This window comes from Scyliorhinus torazame, chromosome 3, assembly GCF_047496885.1.
Source record: "Scyliorhinus torazame isolate Kashiwa2021f chromosome 3, sScyTor2.1, whole genome shotgun sequence".
Taxonomy (NCBI): domain Eukaryota; kingdom Metazoa; phylum Chordata; class Chondrichthyes; order Carcharhiniformes; family Scyliorhinidae; genus Scyliorhinus; species Scyliorhinus torazame.
Window position 1 is genome coordinate 155,238,637 of NC_092709.1, and position 22,964 is coordinate 155,261,600.

The 22,964-nt window shown below is 48.4% G+C and overlaps 1 protein-coding gene across 2 annotated transcripts in view; it reads right to left on the reverse strand.

Annotated features, from left to right (window-relative positions):
• The window catches only part of tapt1b (transmembrane anterior posterior transformation 1b), a 191,612-nt gene that overhangs the window by 139,487 nt on the left and 29,161 nt on the right, over nt 1–22,964 (reverse strand). For both annotated transcript variants that reach the window (XM_072496425.1, XM_072496424.1), the window contains exons 3-5: nt 16,425–16,543; nt 7,377–7,539; nt 3,301–3,436 (exon numbers count right to left, since the gene is read on the reverse strand). In XM_072496425.1, the coding sequence (XP_072352526.1) occupies nt 3,301–3,436; nt 7,377–7,539; nt 16,425–16,543 (418 nt within the window). The remainder of the gene's footprint in view (nt 1–3,300; nt 3,437–7,376; nt 7,540–16,424; nt 16,544–22,964) is intronic.

The following is a 22,964-nucleotide window of genomic DNA, read 5'->3' on the forward strand; positions in this document are numbered from 1 at the left end:
CTCCCTTCTCACACTTGTCACCTTTTTTGCTCTGCCTGAGGGTGATGTAGGCGGCGATTCTCCGATATGGAGGCCAAGTGTTCCCGCCGTCCTGAACACCGTCGCGTTTCACGACGGCGCGAACAGGGCCCGGGCACGAACAGGGCCTGGGCACGCCCTATTCTGGCCCCCACAGGGGGCCAGCACAGCGCTGGAGTGGTTCACGCCGCTCCAGTGTCCTTACGTGGTGCCAAATGGGCGCCGCGCCAACCCGCACATGTGCAGTTGGGGCAGCCCAATCCTGCGCATGCGCATTTGGGCCGTGCCATCCTGCGCATGCGCGGGGAACGTCTTACGCACGCCGGCCCCTCACCAACATGGGGCCGGTGATCTGGGGCCACGCGCGGAAGGAGGTAGGCCCGGGGGGGCGCCAATCGGTGGGCCCCGATCGCGGGCCATACCCCATCGGAGGCCACCCCTGTGAAGGAGCCCCCCACCCTCCCCCACAGGCCACCCCCTCAGCGTTCCCGCCGCACGTCAGCGACCAGGGTGGACGGCACCAGCGGGAACCTGTCGTATCATAGCAGCCACTCGGCCCATCCGGCCAGAGAATCGCCACTCGCCGGTTCTCCTAGCGGCCCGGTGCGAATCGCGTGGCGTTAGTTTCCGGGGGGTGGGAGAATTGCGTGCGGGGGTCGGGGCGGCGTGGCGCGATTCGCACGGCGCCCCGGCAATTCTCCCACCCGGCGTTTGGGGGGGGGGGGGGGGGAAATAGTGCCCATAGTTGCTTATTTTGGTTCTCTATTTCTCCTTCAGTTATTACACCTTCTAAGCTAACATTCTGGTTCCCACCCCCCTGCCATGCTAGTTTAAATCATCCCCAGTGACTCTAGCAAATCTCCCAGCCAAGATAAAGGTGCCCCACCAGTTTAGATGCAACGCGTCCTTTTTGTACAGGTCCCACCTGCCCCGGAAGAGATTCCAATGATCCAGAAATCTGAAACCCTCCCTCCTACACCACCAAAATACTCAAACTTCTGATTTCCTTGCTTAACCATGCAGCTACCCTTGCCTGAAGTTGCTGTAGCGTAAAGGTGAGCACAATTAATCTCTCAATTACTTTGACAGCAAATATTGTCCAGTATAACATTGCATTTGCCACTGCATCTTGGCAGCCCATATCACACTTTGATACACTTGTGCATGGCATTGGTTACATTTGCATCATACTTCAAAACTATTCAACAGTGCCCAAGTGCCTTTCAGGAACAGAAAGTAATAAGTGCGTACAAAATGGTACAGAAACCAAAATCCAACTTTCAACACAGTTCTAGCCACGTGGAGTTTGTACATTCTCCCCATGTCTGCGTAGGTCTCACCCCCACAACCCAAAAATAAGTGCAGGGTAGTTCAATTGGCCACACCAAATTGGCCCTTTATTGGGAAAAAAAAATTGGGTACTCTAAATTTTTTTAAAAACCTTTCAATACAGTTTATGCAACGATACATTAAAAACTAAATTGAGGGCACGGTCTATCGGTCACACTGCCCCCAAAAAGCTGCGCTCCACGGCGCGTGACCACCAACAGCCAGGGCACCCCTCTCCCAGGATCTACCCGACTTGCTACGTCTCGCAAAATCTAAAGCGATCTCACGAGACATTGCGATGTGAAGCCCATCCATTGTGGGCGGGATCACCTTCTGGCCAAACAGCTAGTTTCACTCTAATATGCAGTTCCCTGAGGTAACCATGGCGTTGGGATCTATTCCCTTCGGGGGTCCTCGGGCGAGTGCCGTTCAGTACTGGCCTCCACAAACGAAACAGCATTCGTTGGGTCTCCCAGATAATTGGAGGCCCCCAGATGTTTGCCCTCTGGGGCGGGATGGTCCCTGGCACTGCTGGTGTCACCCAGTTACCATGGCACTGCCCGTCTGGCACCCTGGCAGTGCCACTGGGGTGCCATCCAGGCACTGACAATGTGCTCAGGTGGCACTGTCAGGGGTACTGCCAGCGTGCCAGACTGGCAGTGTCAAGCTGGAATTTTTTACACGGTGGTGATCTGTTCCGGTGTGCACTGCACGGGTGCGGGGGGGCCAGGGACCCCCTTATAGTTAATTGAGGCTTGGGGGAATTCGGGGGTCTTGTCAGGAGCTCGAGAGATCGGTGGCGCCCCAATCTATCGCTGCACTGAAGAGTTCCACCGAGCGGAGCTCTTCAGTGCAGAAAACGGGGCTGAGTGTGGCCTTGGGCGCAAGTTCCCTGCTGGGGCCCCCGTGTCTAACCGGATGGACGTTAGATAGCAGGGTGTTGCTCGGCGCTGAGCGCCGGGAAATATGCGGCTAAACGCTCTTGCTATGAGACTCTGTTCCCGTTAGATCAGGCCCCTAGCATGCTGAACTTAATTTACAACCAAAATTGTTAAACCGGTCAATAAATCCCGAAACGAAGTGGGTAGTGGGGAGGGGTCGGTTTGGGAGCGAGTGGAGGCGGCATTCTGTAAGGATACAGATTTGGAGGCTTTATTGACGGCACTCCTGCCGTTCTCGCCGGCTCAGTACTCCGCAAGCCCAGTGGTAGTGGCAGCCCTGAGGGTGTGGGGACAATGGAGACAGCACATGAGATTGGAGGGGGAGTCAGTGTGGTCACCGATCTGTGACAATCATCGTTTTGTTCCGGGGGGGGGGGGGGGGGGGGGGGGGGGGCTGGATGGGTGCTTTAGGAGGCGACAGTGGGCGGGGATTGAGAGATTTAGTGATCTCTTCATTCAGGAGGGTTTCCAGAGCCTGGAGGCATTAGAGGAGGAGTTTGAGTTGTCGGGTGGGAACGGGTTTCGGTGCCTACAGATACGGGGCTTTGTCCGGAGGCAGGTTCTGGCCTTCTCCTCCCTGGTGGCCCGGAGACGGATTTTGCTGGGATGGAGAGACTCGGAACCCCCAAAGTCAGGAGCATAGGTCAGCGACATGGCGGGGTTTCTCAGGCTGGAAAAGATTAAGTTCTCCTTGAAAGGATCAATTCAGGGGTTCGCCCAGAGGTGGCAGCCATTCATCGACTTGTTCAAGGAAAATTGAACTTCAGCAGTGGGGGGGGGGTGGAAGGCATGGTAGTGTAAGACAAGGACAGGGAACTCAGTACACGGGTAATTAGGAAATAGGGCGAGGGTAGTAAGGGACATTGTTTTTAGGTTTTTTGCGTGTGTCGGCCCACGAGGTTGTTTAAGGAATGTTAAAGTGCTAAACTGTAAAAATTACAAATGCTTCAATAAAATATTTGAGAAAAATAAATAAATCCCGAAGCTTTGATAAGACTTAACCAAAGGATACAGACATAAAGCACAGCCATGAAGAAGTGAGGGATCACCCCAATGTGAGCTCGTTTTTTCTTTTTAGGTTCTGTAGCTGTCCAATACAATGCATCCAAAATATCTTGTCCGAAGGAAGAAAAAAGGCGATCTGCTACCTACAGAATAATCAGATTGCTGTATTAATATTAATGGAATGTTCTCTAAAGTCATCCAATCCCAGTAAAAAAATACATCAAATATTTGTCACACAATGAATATGTTTTGTACATGGTTTCAGTTTTTATAAATACTAATGAAAAGTGACAGGTGTTTAACTGGATGCTAACTCATTTCAATGGGATGAACATAGGCAAGGCTAAATGACAGCAAATAAAACATATCAGCAGTAGGTGAAAGTAAATAATAGATGGATAAGGTACAGGTTCAATGCAGATGTCTTTTTGCAATGTATTTAAGCGGCATACAATAAAAATAGGTTGAGAACTTAGGTGGATGTGGAAGAGTCACTTCATTGTGAATGTTAATGGGTGCACAAGTTGATGCACAAGTCTTACAGAATGGTTGCAAAATAGCTAATAGAGAGATTAACCAAATTTGAGAGGGAGAGAGAGGGAGAAAGGCGGGAAAAAGAGAGAGATTGCGAGGTGAAAGCCGGCAGGAGTGCTGCCAAAGCGGGAGAATGCAAGGCAGGGCAGGAGAGAAAAGAGGAGGAAGAGAGAATGGGCAGGAGCAAGAGTGAAAAAAACAGGATGGGGGATGCAGGAGAGGGAGAAAATAAAAGAGAGGGGGTGGAGAAGCAGATATATATATATATAAAGGATAGAGAGAAAATGAAAAAATGTGGAAGGGGAACTTTTAGATTTTAACAGGGTTTCGGCTGCCCTGGGCTCCCCAGCTGCTTCTCCATTGTTGTTGTTATGCTGCAACTCGATGTTCTCCAATCACCATGTACCTTTTTGCACATAGACAGAAATAGGTAATATAATTCAGTTTTATTTTCTTGGAAGATTGATTGCAATCAAATAAACTGAGGACAAGTCTATAGCACTGGACAATTGCAAGGTGTTTGCTAATGTCACAATTCTATGGACTTACAGCTGCGTGCGTGTTTTATATAACATTTTGAAACTAAAAAATTAAGAATATTAGTAATGCAACAGGCATGCAAAAGGGGTGGGGGAGTTGCATTATTGGTTAAGGAGAATATCACAGCTGTGCTGGAGGGAGGACACCTTGGAGAGTTCAGTCAGCGAGGCAAATGGGTAGAGCTCAGGAATAGGGAGGGTGCAGTCACAAATGTTGGGGATTTACTGCAGACCTCCTCACAGCCAGCAGGAGATAGAGGAGCAGATATACAGACAGATCTTGGAAAGATGCATCAACAACAGGGTTGTTGTGGTGGGTGATTTTAACTTTCCCTATATTGATTGGGACACACTTACTGCTGGAGGCAATGATGGAGCAGAATTTGTAAGGAGCATTCAGGAGGGTTTCTTGAAACAATATGAAAATAGCCCAACTCGGGAAGGGGCCATATTAGATCTGGTGCTGGGAAATGAGCCCAGCCAGGTGATTGAAGTTTCAGTAGGAGATCATTTTGGGAACAGTGATCATAATTCTGTAAGTTTTAAGCTGCTTATGGAAAAGGACAAGAGTGGTCCTCAGGTGAAGGTGTTAGACTTGGGGAAGGCTAATTGCAACAGCATTAGGCAAAATCTGGAGAGTGTTGACTGGGCAAGGTTGTTTGAGGGAAAATCAACATCCGGCATGTGGGAGGCTTTCAAATGTCAGTTGATTAGAATTCAGGACTGGCATGTACCTGTGAGGATGAAAGATAAGGGTGGCATGTATAGGAAACCCTGGATAAAGAGAGATATTCTGAACCTTGGCAAAAAGAAAAAGGAAGCATTCGTAAGGTCTAAAAAGCTTAGGCCAAATGAAGCCCTTGAAGAATATAAAGTAGGAAAGAACTTAAGGTAGGAGTTAGGAAGGCTAAAAGTGGTCATAAAATGTCGTCGGCAAACAGGATTAAGGAAAATCCTAAGGCAATTTATACATATGTAAAGAGCAAGAGAGTAGCCAGAGGAAGGGTTGGTCCATTCAAGGATATTGGAGGGAATCTATGTATGGAACCAGAGGAAATAGGAGAGATACTAAATTAATACTTTGCCTCAGTATTCACCAAAGAGAAGGGCTTGGTTGATGAGGAGTATAGGGTAGAATGTGTAGATATGCTGAGTCATGTTGATATTAATAAAGAGGTGTTAGGCATCTTAAAAAACATTAAAGTAGATAAGTCCCCAGGCCTGATGGGATCTACCCCAGACTGAGGGAGGCAAGGGAGGAAATGGCTGGGGCCTTGACAATAATCTTTCTAACCTCATTGGCTGCAGGTGAAGTTCCAGAGGACTGCAGAGTAGCCAATGTTGTTCCATTGTTTAAGTAGGGCAGCAGGGATAATCCAGGAAATTATAGGCCGGTGAGCCTTACGTCAGTGGTAGGGAAATTATTGGGAAAGATTCTTAGAGATAGGATTTACTCACATTTGGAAACAAATGGACTTATTAGTGATGGACAGCATGGTTTTGTGAAGGGGAGGTCATGCCTCACTAATTTGATCGAGTTTTACGAGGAAGTGACAAAGATGATGGAAGAGGGAAAGGCAGTAGATGTTGTATACATGGACTTCAGTAAAGCTTTTGACAAAGTATCTCATGGTAGACTGGTATAAAAGGTGAAGTCACATGGGATTAGAGGAGAGCTGGCATATTGGATACAGAACTGGCTTGGGCGCAGAAGACAGAGGATAGCAGTAGCAGGGTGCTTTTCTGAATGGAAGGCTGTGACCAGTGGCATTCCACAGGGATCCTTTTGGGGCCTTTGTTGTTCGTGGTGTATATAAATGATTTGAGAGAAAATGTAGCTGCTCTGATTAGTAATTTCGCAGATGACACAAAAATTGGTGGAGTTGCGGATAGTGAAGAGGATTATCAGAAGATACAGCAGGATATAAACTGGTTGAAGACTTGTGTGGACAAATGGCAGATGGAGCTTAATCCAGACAAGTGTGAGATAATGCACTTTGGAAGGTCCAATGCATGTAGGCATTACACAGTAAATGGTAGAACTCTTGCGAGTACTTACAGGCAGAGAGATCTGGGCGTGCATGTCCACCGATCACTGAAAGTGGCAATGCATGTGGATAAGGTGGTCAAGAAGGCATAAGGCATGTTGGTTTTCATCGGTCAGGGCATTGAATATAAAAATTGGCAAGTCATGTTGCAGCTGTACAGGATCTTGGTTAGGCCTCATTTGGAATATGGTGTACAATTCTGGTCGCCACTCTACCAGAAGGATGTGGATGCTTTGGAGTGGGTACAGAAGCGGTTTACTAGGATGTCGCCTGATATGGAGGGAATTAGCTACAAGGAGAGGTTCGATAAACTCGGTCTGTTCGCACTGGAACGACGGAGGTTGAGAGGCGACTTGATAGATGTCATCAAGATTATGAGTGGCATGGACAGAGTGGATAGTCAGATGCTCTTCCCTAGGCTAGGACAGTCAAGTACTCGGGGCATATAGGTTTAAAGTTCGTGGGTAAAAGTTTAGAACTGATGTGCGAGGCAATTTTTTTTTTTTTTTTTTTTTTTTAAACACAGAGGGTGGTAAATATATGGAACACGCTGCCTGGGAAGGTGGTGGGAGCAGGTACGATAGCGACATTTAAGGGGCATCCAGACAAATATATGAATAGGGTGGGAATGGAAGGTTACAGTCTCCGCAAGTGCATACAGTTTTAGATTAGGCAGGTACCATGGTCGGCGCAGGCTTGGAGGGCCGAAGGGCCTGCTCTTGTGCTGCACTGTTCTTTGTTCTGTTTATGTGTTGTTTATATCAGGAATACCAAGTCGAAATGTGTAATTAAAACAAATGGATATCCTGTTGGTTTCAGCATAAGCAACATACCTTGCTCTGATCAGTCTTAATTTCCCTACAAACCACATAACCAAAGTGTCTAAATAAGATTTTTAAACAAATTAATTTTCAATTGTATCAACCTAGCTGGGAAAATGTTACTTTGTCAAGCTTACATACCTCTAACATATTGTAGATGATGTAGAGTTTGATGACAGATTGTCCTCTAATGAGATGGTACATCATGGAATAATCCACGTAGTGCATCATAACAAAGCAGATGATCATTATAACTGCCTTGAGTATGTCACATACCTGAGCAGGTTGTAGCAGTCGCCCGTCACTGAGAATAAAATGAAATAACACTTGTTTCCAAGACATTTCACAAATGGCAAATTCATTTTTCAGCAATAAGGGAGACTAGTGAATAGTAACTATTTACCAAATTAGTGACCTCCTTAACCAGAAACATGTTGAGATTCTTTTAAAAACCTCCTGCTCGGACTTCCAGGTGCGGCTATGCAGAGCTAGGTCACATATTCGGTAGCTCCCGCTTGGAACGGACTTTTGGGCTCTTTTACAGGGCCCCCACGGCATTTGTTTGACATTTCCCGGTGTGGCAAGAAGACTGCAACATTCCCCTGACAGTGTCCCCCAGGAATGTTATGTCTTTTGGCTACCAGACCCGGCAGAAACAGTAAAAGATTTGGCTGCAACAGGATAAACAGGGCCTCTTCCAGCATGCAGGCGGGGGAAGGGCAAGCTTAAAGCTGCAAACTGACCTGAGGGCCTTTATCAAAAGTGAATTCTAACAGCAGAGGGAACAACTGTGAAAAGATCTCACCAAGGCCACTGAAGAAGTGGGGACGAGCTTCCGGTGGCGGCCATGGAGGAGTAGGTCGCGCATTCGGCAGCTCCCGTCTGGAACGGACTCTTAGACCTTTTTCAGGAGTTTCCACAGACATTTTGGGGCAGATTGGTGAAGCGAACACTGACAAAAGGATTCCCTCTCAAGACTTTTGGGCTCTTTTCAGGGCCCCCAAGGGCACTTTTTCGACGTTTCCCGGTGTGAGAAGGAGTTAATAATAGCTCCCCATCAGTATATGGCTTTAACTAGGAGCGGGGTGACAGAAAAGGTGGTGGTGGACCAGAAGAAGGGAGGGAAGAAGGACAAAATAGCGGCGGGCGGAGACCAGGCAGCGTGGAAGTAGTGGGCGGAGGAGCAACAGGAGGGTATCCAGCGCTGCCTCAGAGAGATTAAAACGGACCTGCTAGAGCCGATGAAGACTTCTATTGATAAGCTGCTGGAGACACAGACGGCCCAGGGGGTGGCGATCCGAGAGGCTCAACAAAAGATCTCTGACAATGAGGACGAGATCTTAATCCTGGCGGTAAAGGTGGAGGCGCACGAGGCGCTCCACAAGAAATGGCAGGAGCGGTTAGAGGAGATGGAGAATCGGTCGAGGCGGAGGAATCTGCGGATTCTAGGCCTCCCGGAGGGGCTGGAGGGGCCGGACAAGGGGGCCTATGTGGTCACCATGTTAAACTCGCTGATGGGAGTGGGGTCCTTCCAGGGGCCCCTGGAGCTGGAAGGGACCCATAGAGTGTTGGCGAGGAGGCCCAAGGCTAACGAGCCTCCGCGGGCGGTGCTGGTGGGGTTCCATCGGTTCGTCGATCGGGAGTGTGTGCTCAGGTGGGCTAAGGAGAGGAGCAGCAGGTGGGAGAACGCGGAGGTTCGGATATATCAGGACTGGAGTGCGGAGGTGGCGAAGAGGAGGGCCGGGTACAAACGAGCGAAGGCGGTGCTGCACAGGAAGGGGGTGAAGTTTGGCATGTTGCAGCCGGCGCGATTGTGGGTTACCAACAAGGACCGGTACCATTATTTTGAGTCTCCGGAGGAGGCGTGGGCCTTTGTTCAGGCCGAGAAGCTGGACACAGACTGAGGGTCGAGATGGGCGATTGGGGACTGCAGTGGTTATGTTATGCCTATTTTTGGTTCGGGGGAGGGCCTTTGCATTGTTTTGGGTTTCTTTTTCTCTGTGTTTTTCTCTTTCGGGTTGGGGAGGGTGGATGGGGCGGGTTGGGCACTGTTTTGGTTGGGAGCGGGGCCTGGTAGGTGGAGAGCGCGGGATGTTTTCCAGCGCTGAAGACTGGGGGTGGGGGGCGTGGCTGCTGCTAAGATCAAGGAGGAGCTGGAGCGAGTGGGGTGGGTCAAGACGGGGGTATGCCGCTGTGGGGAACGGGCCGGGTGTGGGTGCGGGCGCGTGGCTGGCCGAGGAGGGGTCATGGCTAGTCGGCGGGGGAGGGGCGGGTAGCCCCCTGATCCGGCTGATAACCTGGAATGTAAGGGGACTGAATGGGCCGGTTAAGCGGGCCCACGTGTTCGCGCACCTGAAGGGGCTCAAGGTGGATATGGTTATGCTATAGAAGACACACCTGAAGGTTGCAGACCAGGTAAGACTGAGGAAAGGGTGGGTAGGTCAGGTGTTTCACTCGGGGCTAGATGCCAAAAATCGAGGGGTGGCGATCTTGGTGGGAAAGAAGGTGTTATTCGAGGCGTCGAGCATTGTGGCAGATAATGGCGGTAGGTACATAATGGTAAGTGGTAAGTTGCAGGGAGAGAGGGTGGTACTGGTCAATGTGTATGCTCCGAACTGGGACGATGCGGGTTTTATGCGGCGTATGTTGGGTCGGATCCCAGACTTGGAAGTGGGGGGCCTGATAATGGGGGGAGACTTTAACACTGTGTTGGATCCTGCACTGGATCGCTCCAGGTCTAGGACGGGTAGGAAGCCGGCGGCGGCTAGAGTGTTGAGGGGATTTATGGACCAAATGGGAGGGGTGGACCCTTGGAGATTTGCAAGGCCGGGGGCTAGGGAATTTTCATTCTTCTCACATGTCCATAAGGCTTATTCTCGAATCGACTTTTTCATTTTGAGTAGGGTGCTGATAGCGAGAGTAGAGGATACCGAGCATTCGGCAATAGCCATTTCGGACCACGCCCCACATTGGGTGGACTTGGAGATGGGGAGGAGAGGGACCAGCGCCCGCTGTGGCGCTTGGAGGTGGGGCTGTTGGCGGACGAGGAGGTGAGCAAGCGGGTCCGAGGAAGAATAGAGAGGTACTTGGAGACCAACGACAACGGGGAGGTCCGAGTGGGGATGGTATGGGAGGCACTGAAGGCGGTGGTGAGAGGAGAGCTGATCTCCATCAGGGCCCACAAGGAGCCGGGGGAGAGGGAGAGGCTGGTGGGGGAGATGGTGAGGGTAGACAGGAGGTATGCGGAAGAACCAGAGGAAGGATTGTTGAGGAAGAGACGCAGCCTCCAGGCCGAATTCGACCTGGTGACCACCAGGAAGGCGGAGGTGCAGTGGAGGAAGGCCCAGGGAGCGTTCTACGAGTATGGGGAAAAGGCAAGCCGGATGCTGGCGCATCAGCTTCGGAAGCGGGACGCAGCTAGGCAGATCGGGGGAGTTAAGGATAGGGGAGGGAGCGTGGTGCGGAGTGGGGTTGGCATCAATGGGGTCTTCAGGGACTTCTACGAGGAATTGTACCGATCCGAGCCCCCATAGGAGGAGGGAGGGTTGGGCCGTTTCCTGGACCAATTGAGGTTTCCAAAGGTGGAAGAGGGACTAGTAGCGGGACTGGGGGCCCCCGATTGGGCTGGAGGAGCTGATCAAGGGATAGGAAGCATGCAGGCGGGGAAGGCACCGGGGCCGGACAGTTTCCCGGTCGAGTTCTATAAAAAATATATGGACCTGTTGGGCCCGCTGTTAGTTAGGACCTTCAATGAGGCAAGGGAGGGGGGGGCTTTATCCTCGACGATGTCCCGGGCACTGATCTCCTTGATCCTGAAGCGGGACAAGGATCCCCTGCAATGTGGGTCTTACAGACCGATATCCTTGCTAAATGTAAATGCCAAGGTGCTGGCGAAGGTCTTAGCCACGAGGATTGATGATTGTGTGCCGCAGATCATCCATGAAGACCAGACGGGGTTTGTGAAGGGGAGACAGTTGAACGCGAATGTGCGGAGGCTTTTGAACATTTTCATGATGCCGGCGAGGGAGGGCGAGGCGGAGATAGTGGTGGCGATGGACGCCGAGAAAGCCTTCGATAGGGTAGAGTGGGGGTACCTGTGGGAGGTGCTGAAAAGGTTCGGGTTTGGGGAGGGGTTTGTCAGGTGGGTTAGGCTGTTGTAGGAGGTCCCGATGGCGAGTGTGGCCACAAATAGGAGGAGGTCCGAGTACTTTCGGTTGCACCGAGGGACGAGACAGGGGTGTCCCCTGTCCCCCCTGCTCTTCGCACTGGCGATTGAACCCCTGACTATGGCACTAAGAGAGTCGAGGAACTGGAGAGGGTTGGTGCGGGGTGGGGAGGAGCATAGAGTGTCGCTTTATGCGGACGACCTGCTGCTGTATGTGGCGGACCCAGTGGGAGGAATGCCAGAGGTAATGAGGATGCTTAGGGAATTCGGGGACTTTTCGCGGTACAAGCTCAATATGGGGAAGAGCGAGCTGTTCGTAGTTCAGCTAGGGGACCAGGAGAGGGGGATTGGTGAGCTCCCACTAAAAAGGGCAGAGAGGAGTTTCAGATATTTGGGGGTCCAGGTGGCCAGGAGCTGGGGGGCCCTGCATAGGCTTAACTTTACAAGGCTGGTGGAGCAAATGGAGGAGGAGTTCAAGAGGTGGGACACGTTGCCGCTGTCCCTGGCGGGTAGGGTGCAGCCAATCAAAATGACGGTGCTCCCAAGGTTTTTGTTCCTGTTCCAGTGCCTCCCAGTGTTTATCCCGAAGGCTTTTTTCAGGCGGGTTAACAGGAGTATATTGGGGTTTGTGTGGGCGCGAGGGACTCAGAGGGTGAGAAGGATGTTCCTGGAGCGGAGTAGAGATAGGGGGGGGCTGGCGCTGCCCAACCTCTGTGGGTACTACTGGGCCGCCAATGCGACAATGGTGCGCAAGTGGGTGATGGAGGGGGCTGCATGGAAGAGGCTGGAGACGGCGTCCTGTGTGGGTACGAGTCTGGGGGCGCTGGCAACGGCGCCGCTGCCGCTCCCTCCAAGAAGGTATACCACGAGCCCAGTGGTGGTGGCGGCCCTCAAAATCTGGGGGCAGTGGAGGTGGCATATGGGGGAAGTTAGGGCCTCGGCGTGGACCCCATTATGGGGGAACCACCGGTTCGCCCCAGGAAGAACAGGTGGAGGGTTTTCGGGGTGGCACAGGGCAGGCATACGAAAGTTGGGGGACCTGTTTGTGGACGGGAAGTTCGCGAGCTTGGGTGAGCTGGAGGAGAAGTACGGGCTCCCCCAGGGAACACTTTCAGGTACTTACAGGTAAGGGCGTTTGCCAGACGGCAGGTGGTGGAATTCCCACGGCTACTGCCACACAAAGTATAGGACAGGGTGCTCTCGGGGGGGTGGGTGGGAGTGGGCAAGATCTCGGAAACTTACCAGGTGATGGAGGAGGAGGAGGCCTTGGTGGTGGAGTAGAAAGGTAAGTGGGAGGAGGAGTTGGGAGAGGAGATCGAGAAGGGGACGTGGGCAGATGCCCTAGGGAGGGGGAACTCTTCCTCTTCATGCGCGAGGCTCAGCCTCATACAGTTTAAGGTGCTGCACAGGGCACACATGACCGGGACAAGGATGAGCAGGTTCTTTGGGGGTGAGGACAGGTGTGTTAGGTGCTCAGGGAGCCCAGCAAATCACACCCATATGTTCTGGGCATGCCCAGCGCTGGAGGAATATTGGAAGGGCGTAGCGAGGACGGTGTCGAGGGTGGTAGGATCCAGGGTCAAACCAGGCTGGGGGCTCGCAATATTTGGGGTGGCAGAGGAGCCGGGAGTGCAGGAGGCGAAAGAGGCCGGAATTCTGGCCTTTGCGTCCCTGGTAGCCCGGCGAAGGATTCTCCTTCAGTGGAAAGATACGAGGCCCCCAAGCGTGGAATCCTGGATCAGCGATATGGCAGGGTTCATTAAATTGGAGAGGGTGAAATTCGCCTTGAGAGGGTCGGTACAAGGGTTCTTTAGGTGGTGGCAACCGTTCTTAGACTTTCTGGCAGAACGATAGACATTGGTCAATGGCAGCAGCAGCTCGGGGGGTGGGGGGTGGGGGTTTACTTTATTTTTCTTTATGTTATTTACACTGGAAGGGTCTGAGGGGGTGTATACACCTGTTGTCTTAAGTCGGGGTGTTAATGTTAATTTATTATTTAGGTACAGGGGGAGGGGGGGGGGTTGTGGGGTTGCTTTTTTAGATTGTGTTTTGTACTTAATCCTGTTGGGTTCTTTTTTCTTTCTCATTTTGTTATTGATATTTTATGAAAACCTTTAATAAAAAATTTTTTTTTTTTTTAAACCTGCTCTTTCTCGGCAGAACAACACATTTCTTTCTGGCAACTAAAACTAAACTAATGGCCTATAGTTTTCTGGTTTAGCTGTATTTTTGAATATCGGAGGCACACAAAACTCTTTCTAGTTGATAGGAACAATCCTCAGCCTCAGTGAACTGTAAGAAATGTATGAGGCAGTGGTTTGGGAAATATCGCTCTTTTTTAAGCAATGGACGGTGTAGACTAATGCTTATGGTACATCATGGAATAATCCACGTAGTGCATCATAACAAAGTTATAACTGCCTTGAGTATGTCACATACCTGAGCAGGTTGTAGGAGCCGTCAAATTGAAGTTCAAATCCTGTCATTATAGCAAAATTCAATTCTATAAATCGGTTGGCTAACATCAGAAAATTGATCATAAAACTTGCTACATTGTTGTAAATATCCAACTGGTTCACTGATATCCTACAAGAAATTAAACCTGCTATCCTTTTTCTACTTGGTCAAATCCAGTCCCATATTACATGGTTGAAATCTTAATGCCCTCAATGCAGTTAAATATGAACTACAGGTACAGTGCTGCAAAACCAGCAACTCCAAAGTCAAACCCAGAAGCTCTGGAACCAAGTCCCTGCCAGTTTTCATGTTAGGTAGTTCGGGCAAGTTAGATCAAGGGTTGCTAGGACTACTTGTAGCGCGGTAAAAGACAGGCACACAAAACTGATAACTATCAGTGTTCCACCATGCCAATGCAGCACATAGCTGAGCAAGTCAGGAAGTTATTTTATTCATCTAAAAAATCCAGTTTTCAGACATCGTAGTTTTCACATAGCCAGAGACACTTTTCAGAAATTGTAGTTTTCACTAAGCCAGAACACTGGGCAGGATTCTCCGCAATCGGCGTGATGTCCGCCAACCGGCGCGAATCAGTCCGGCATCGCGCCGCCCCAAAGGTGCGGAATTCTCTGCATCTTGAGGGGCCGAGCCCTCAGCTTGAGGGGCTAGGCCCGTGCCGGACTGATTTTCACCCCGCCAGCTGGCGGGAAAGGTCTTTGGTGCCCCGCCAGCTAGCGCGGAAATGACTTTGCCGTGCGGCACATGCGCGGGAGCGTCAGCGGCCGCTCACCGCATACCCGCGCATGCGCAGTGGAGGGGGTCTCTTCCGCCTCTGCCATAGTGGAGACCATGGCGAATGCGGAAGGAAAAGAGTGCCCCCACGGCACAGGCCCGCCCGCGGATCGGTGGGCCCCGATCGCGGGCCAGGCCACCGTGGGGGCACCCCCCCCCGGGGCCAGATCGCCCCGCGCCCACTCCAGGGCCCCGGAGCCCACCCGCACCGCCTTGTCCCACCGTTCAAAAGGTGGTTCAATCCACGCCGGCTGCCGTGGGTTGACAGCGGCGGGACTTCGGCCCATCGCGGACCGGAGAATCGCCGGGGGATTTCCGCCGACCGGCGCGGCGCGATTCCCGCCCCCGCCAAATCTCTGGTGGCGGAGAATTTGGGACACGGCGGGGGCGGGATTCACGCCGGCCCCCGCTGATTTTCCGACCCGATGGGGGGTCGGAGAATCACGCTCACTGTACCTATACAAATAATAGTTGACTAATGTCACCGACATTCCAAGAACCAGTTTGAAATCTAATGAAGTGATCCAACCAGTTTGAAAAGTTGTCTCTCCTGAATCCAATACCTAACTAGAGAGAGGTTTACCTTGCATCTGGTAAAATAGCTCCACTTTAGTTTAATTTGACTTCAAATATTACAATTTAGCTGCATTGATTTTGTTATTGAATAGGTACGGTTAACATGGGGTGTAATTAAAGTTAAACTACAATGCTCAGCTAGGCTTATTTGGTGGCATGCTCGCTGCTGTGTCATTAAGTCATGCATCCAAACCCCACTTGATAGCATGTAATCTAGGCTGATATTTCAATAAAGTAATATGGTAGTGCTGCATTGTAGCATGACAATTTTGGAAACGCTAAATCAAAGCCTTTTGTATCTGCCTCGTGGTCAAGGTTCACAATAAATGATCCAGTGACAATTGAGCAGGTGGTTTGAGTGGTTGGTCAGTAACCCGTCAAAACATTCCCAAAACCAGGTTAAGAAGTGATTGTTTTTGTGGGATCTTGTTGTGCATGAATTAGCAGGCACATTTGCCTAAATTGAAGCACTTAACTGTTGGAAACATTTTAGAATACCTGGATGATGATTTTAACTGCAAGTGCTTTATTTCAAAGTCAATTTTTAGACTTGGTCAAAAAGCATTCCTTGAGTCAATGAATAATGAAAAACTTGAATTATCCAAGTCACAGGTGGATGCTATGGTGGGCCAATTGCTGGTTTCCATGGAAGCACATGAACTGAATGGCCTTTTTCACCTGTACTTGGGTCAGTGAAGCTAAGGATAAGAACTAACTTGAGCGTGGAGTTAAAAGCCACAGTAATTCTAACCTACTAAAGTACATTTCATAACTAAAGTACTTAATTTATTTTTTGTTAAATATGAATGGACCTCCCCACACACCTTGCTCCAAAAGAATAAGCACTTGATTTTTTACTAGGCATTTTTAAGCACCGATAATGAAAGTATTAACACAATGATCAGCTGAACATCTAAATAGTATAGATATCTGATTTATAAAGAGATGGCATTATCTGTTTAAAACTGCTGCCACTCATCCAATATCTAATAGAGGTTTGCCTTAAAATTCTCAACGTGCCACCTTAGAATTCTTGTCCTGATTCACTAAAAGGTGAGCACACTAAACAGAAATGTTTCCAACAATCCTGAAACAGTACTGCAAAGACATTATGTGCAGAGATAGAATTTCTAGACTCTTGAATATTTACAACATAAAAGTTATCCTCAATAATTACTGTAAAGCAACATATATCTTACCTTAAGCCACAACAGGGGAGAGTAATAAATCTCACTAGGGCTAGAAGTACTCTCAATGGTAACAGAGTAAAGAGATATAGAAAGGCATCCAGGCAAAGAAAAAATCCAAAAAACATCAACTGAAAAAGAACAGATTTTTTTTTTTAAAAACACGAAATATTTCATACGCAAACTGTACACAGATTACTATGCAGTGCAGAACACATTATAAAGTCTCAAAAATATGTAATATGTTCCATTGATACTACAAATCAGAAACAAAAGCTCAAATTGTGTGTACGTTCCTTTCTGGACCGATTTCAGTGCCACTGAAGCAATAGAAGTATGTGCAAGCTGGAATTATGATGCTTCAATCACTCTTTACAAAAGGGAAACAACAATTGCAGTAAACCGGACATAATATTTGGGGGAGTAGAGGGAAGGAAAGAGTTAAATTCATGCATTGATTGGTCCATTCATTAAGTCAAGTATGCAAGTAATTTTGCACAAAAGTCGCTTACACAGCTTTCTCGGACTGGAATTTATTCTCCACATATTAAGATTGGTTGATTGCTAAAGAGGATAGGGCACAAGGATAACTGCATTTGCAGAAGACTCCAAAAGGTTACAATTTTGTTTTCAAGATTTTTTTGTCTTGCACTTGAATCAAAATTGTGAGGTAACGTTCTACTTCTTCATAGAAGCAGTCTGCTTTGTGTCACACACTGAGGCACAATTTTGTTAAAATAATGTTCCAATCGCTCCAGAATGAGAAAAACAGCAGGGGAGTTCAGAAGCTGCATAACTGCAAATTTCCAAAGAGGACAATTACAGTAAAAAGTGGAGTCGAACAGTTGCACAAACCTTGTTCTACAGGTGTTACAGAAAGCAAGTTGATACACTGGACTCTGCATTTGACTTCCAAACAAGGCAACAGATCTGAATTTCTGATTAGGTAAAAATAATTACATAGAGCCTAGCTCAATGCACAAGAAACATGATGTAGCATGGATCCACCATGAGCCCAACTTTATCTGACATTACTTCACTAGGGATTCTGAAGAACCACTTAGAAGTTGTGCAGAAAGGGTCATTTGCTGTTGGTGATATCAGTGTCTGAAAGGAAATGAAAAATAATCTAACCTGGTTTGCAGATATACTTTGCTACAGATTCAATTGTTAACCAGTGATTGAAAACGGGAAAAAAATGAATTTCCTCAAAGTTTTCCCATTTCAGTAGTTTGCTCCAAAGTTACAGCAGAGGAGAGAGGCCCAGAAGTAAATAGCCCACTTGCAGCTAATATCAGAACTGTTTTCATCCATCTGAAATACTTAATTTAGGAATATGGAAGAAGCTATAATCAAAGAGGACAGAAGTATTCCAATTCCCTTACTTAATGTTGCACCTGAATGCATGGGAGATTATTGAACAGCTTCCAAAATGAAATGTTTTCTAAGTTATAACCAGTTGACTTTGCAGTTTTCAGGGCAGCACGGTGGTGCAGTGGTTAGCTCTGCAACCTCACGGCGCCGAGGTCCCAGGTTTGATCCCGGCTCTGGGGCACTGTCCGTGTAGAGTTTGCACATTCTCCCTGTGTTTGTGTGAGTTTAGCCCCCACAACCCAAAGATGTGCTGGGTAGGTGGATTGGCCACGCTAAATTGCCCCTTAATTGGAAAAAGTTAATTGGGTACTCTAAATTTATTTTTAAAAAAGAAAAGTTTGCAGTTTTCCATAATGCCTAACAGCTCAAAAACACATACTGAAAGTTTTGTGACTAACCTTGCAAGTAACAGATCACAAAATCAGACTGAACCATTATCAACAGGTATTCATTGAATTATTTCAGATTGGGATTAATACACTGGGGAAAGAAGAATGCGGTCTAATTTTCAATTATTGTTGTCTAATGCTGGTATTTTAGATATGCTCCACAATTACCCCCACCACTGATTTTTACTCTTTATAAGCAGAGCACGTCATTGTCTGTCAGCCAAGAATCGAAACTAGTAATTTTCTAACTCAGGGTTGCGACCCGTGGGTGGGCCGCAGCGGTCAGCCGGTTGGTAAAAATAGGTCCCGGGCAAAAAACATTTAAAAACACTGAACACAGCACCTGGGGCCAGGGTCAGAAACCATTCATCTCCACAACCAGATTAAGAATAGTTAATGAGCAGCAGACAGGTCAAACCAGAAAATACTAATTGTAATCAAGGTCAAATCAGATGAAGCGGCCATCAATTCACTGAGAGACACGTTGAGAAGTAAACCGTGGTTTTAATCAGCTTACAACTGAGCCTGCCGGTGACCGGTACAATAATGAATGCGGCCCCGCAGGTCAGCTGCCTTTATACTTCCTGTAAGGGGTGGAGCCATGGGCGAGCCCGTACATGCCCCGACATATCCCCCTGTGGGTGAAGCCATACAATGGCCCATAGGTGGAGCCCACAGGGTTAAACACATAACGTAACACGATACAGCAGTAACATGATATCACAGTGCACTGGTGAATTAACAGTAGTTCCATTCACCACATCAGCACAGAAAATGAAAGAAAGAGAGAACAAGTTTGAATTAAAGGGAGGGATAAAATACATAGAAAGAAAAGTAAAAACAATTTGCTTTTGAAAATGTTCCAAATAATAAAATACATTTGAATGTTGAGTCAGATAGCTAGATACCATTAGCACATAGGTTCTGGAGGAGGGCTAAGTGCTAATTTCTGCAATTAGTCAAGCATGCGTTGCTAGCCAGAAGCAGAAATCCAATTTCCATGTAAATGATGGTGACTGCGGTGTTATTTCTACTACAAAGATCAGGGTCAATAGCTTGACTTAACATTTGTTTCAAGTGACATTTGCTCCTTCTAGTAAACAATATAGTCAATGTATACCAGAAACAAACTCGATAAACTTATGCCTATCAAAGAAATTCACAACAAAAGACAATTTCAGATAGAACGTATTCTTCTCAAGTGCACAATTCGATGCATCATATATTAATGCTTTAAAACGCTTCACTAATGCTTTCACAGTAAGGAGGAGATCAGCATTCAAAATCCTGAAATTCTGGAATAAAATAATTTCATTTTGGCCCCAATCTTACGGTTAGCTGTGAGACTGTGGCTGGATGGGTGTTGCATGGAGGGGTTTGGGTGGGTCGGCAGGTTATTATTGTTCAGTACGTTTACTGTTAAATACATTTCCAGACCTTCCTGATGCAGTTTCTGCTGTTAATTACTTCAATCCAGATCCTAAGCCTGTGATTAACAATGCGAGTATCCTGGAGTAGATTTCTGAGCAAATTCAGGGCATTTAGCTCAAGCCGGCAGGGTCAGGATGCATTCACAGTGGAGTCCAGACAGCATATCTATGCCCATCGGAAGTTTGAAATTCCTGCGTAAGTACTACACATGTGCATACATAAGGATTTCCTCTGAATCCCAAAATGCAATAGCAAACAACATCCTAGAATTTTTCCTTTATTTCATTGGAAGATCTGGGCCTTTTCCCCATACCCAGAGTCACAACACAAGTGAATTAACCAATAATTCTTATAAAAGTACCCTTAGCTGCCCAATAATTATTGTCACCTGTTTTAAGTTGAAACACAATTACTGTTCATTTGTAACAAGAATGATGAAGTATGCAGTCAACACGGAATAACAACAGGCTGACATACTACCACCGTTAACTGTCCCACCCTCTACCCACACACACAAGACAGTCAAACACACAGGATAAAGGGATAAAAACAAGGATGAAGGTCAAAAGATAAGAGCCGTTACTTCAAATGGTGGTTCCTTAGCACACTGTACTCAATCAAGCGGGCTGCTTTGTCCTGGCTGGTGTCGAGCTTCTTGGGTGTTGTTGGAGCTGCACTCATCCAGGCAAGTGGAGAGTATTTCATTACACTCCTGACTTGTGCCTTGTAGATGGTGGACAGGCATTGGGGGTCAGGAGGGGAGTTACTCGCCATAGGATTCCTAACATTTGACCTGCCCTGGTAGCCATAGTATTAATGTGGCTAGTCCAGCTCAGTTCCTGATCAATGGTAACCCCCAGGATGTTGATTTGTGGGGGATTCAGCGATGGTAATGCCATTGAATGTCAAGAGACAGTGGTTAGATCCTCTCTTGTAGGAGATGGTAATTGCCTGGCACTTGTGTGGCGCGACTGTAACATTCCACTCGTCAGCCCAAGCCTGAATATTGTCGAGGTCTTGCTTCATTTGGACATGGGCTGCTTCATTATCTAAGGAGTCACGAATGGTGCTGAACGCAGTTGTCCTCAAACATCCTCACTTCTGACCTTATGGAGGTAATTGATGAAGCAGCTGAAGATGGTTGCTGACCACAAAGTTATGCACAAAGATGCTGTGACCTCTACAGCATGGATTTAATCTTTCCTGAGGTTAGTTGATCCCAACACCAAGTATTGGGGAACTGGAGGCATCCAGCAATGTTCACGTCTTCAACCAGGTTATGTAGCCAATCATATTGAAGAAATCAGATAGCAAACCTTCAAGAAGTAAAATGCAGTGATCATCATTCATTTATTATAACATTTTCAGAGCACAAAATAAAGATTGGGACATACACTTGGAAGTATGGTGGAAGCTGAAAAATTAAAAAAAACTTTTTAAAAAATACATTGAAGACTTTCAGTGATGGGGATGTGCTGAGCGGATGCACAAAAGGTAGCACTCCACCTTAGAACTCAAAATTAGGCTCTTTTATCCAAAAAAGCCAGCAAGAACCAGAAAAAATGCATCCCCTCACATTCTCCAGTAGAAGCACAAGGATCGTTGCCCAATAACAGCAGTTCCAGAGGCTGAAAAGAGGCAAAAAGCAGGAGAAGCAACTGAATGAGAAGGAGGATCCATGAGGCAAAGAAACTATGGACACACGAATGAGAGGGACCAACAAGCTGCACAGGCAGCTCCCCGTCGCTGGAGGGTGGATGGAATAAGATCCTCAACAGGGAGCTAAGCGGGTTCAAAGACATAAAGGCCGATATAAAAGCTGTGTTAGGGTGGCGGTTGCAGAGGCCCTAGCCACCATGCAGGTGGAAGATCATGAGGAAGAAGGAACACATTTTCAAAGCCCCAATTTGGAAAGTGGCATCATTCTCAACTGTGATTTCCCACCTACAGTTGTTGACAGGGCCCTCAACAGTGTGCAGCTCATCTCCCGCGCCACTACCCTCGCCCCTTCTCCTCGCTCCCAGAACAAGGCTATAGTCCCCCTCGTTCGCACATTTCACCCCACCAGCATCCGCATGCAAAGCATAATCCTCCGCCGTTTTCGCCAACTCCAGCATGATGCCCCACCAAATACATCTTCCCTTCAGTCCCTCTGTCAGCACTCCGCAGAGACCGTTCCCTCCAAGATAATCTATTCCACTCCTCCACCATACCCAACACCTCTCCCATCACCCATGGCATCTTCCCATGCAATCACAGAAGGTGCAATACCTGCCCCTTTACCTCTTCCATGCTTAACATCCAGGCCCAAAACACTCATTCCAATTTAAGCGGCGTTTCACTTGCACCTCTGTCAATTTGATCTATTGCATTCGCTGCTCCAATTGTGGTCTCCTCCAAATCAGAGAGATCAAACGCAGACTGCGTGACAGCTTTGCTGAGCACCTTCGGTCTGTGCGCATTCAGGATCCTGACCGGCCAGTTGCTTGCCATTTCAACACACGACCCTGCTCCCATGCGTACATGTCTGTCCTTGGCCTGCTGGGCATTACTTTACGGCCCCCAAATGCAGACAAATTCATCCAAGAGAACAGATGAGGAAGATGGCAACAAAGGCAACAGTGATAAGATAACCCGAAGAGGCTAAAGCACCAATAGGCAAGTTGCGCGGGACTGTACCACCTCGCTCTGAACCGAGGAGCCAAAACACAGAAAGGAAGGGGCGAGGGTAGTAGTATGCAGGAGGGTGAGGAGGAGAAAGAGGGAGAAGATAAGTAGTGGACGAAGGGTAGGCTTGGACCGACCCCAGTGAGAAAGCTAGCACCAAGAGGTAAGAATGAGGGGGGCACGGTACATCTCCCGCCAGGGAGAGTGCCTGGCGACAGGAGGGGCATACATCACCATTATGGGGACCGATAGGGGTGTCAACGGTGGGGGGAACAACAGTAGGAAGGGGGTGAGGAGGAAGGGGGAGAAGCAGAACAATGAGTGGAACTAGTGGAAGGGGGTCTCTAGGTTGGCTACGACAGATCACACATGGCAATAAAGATTGCACAGCAGACAGCCACTTTGGAAGGTCTCTAAATAAAGGGAAACACCGGAGTGCAGGGGCTTACCCACATGGCATACACATAGTTGATGGCCATCATGGGTGGCCCCCGGACAAGGGGAAACCCCGAAGCGCAGGAGGCCGTCCCCATGGTGAGTACGGTGACCGTGGCCATTTTGGATGGCCCCCATCAAAAATGCAAGGATCCTCAAAAACGTCCTACAAAGAAAGAGAAGCACGGGAGGCCAAGCCCAATACTACCACTAGGCGGTCACAGCAGAAAGAGAGAGGAGATGGGTAAGGAATCCA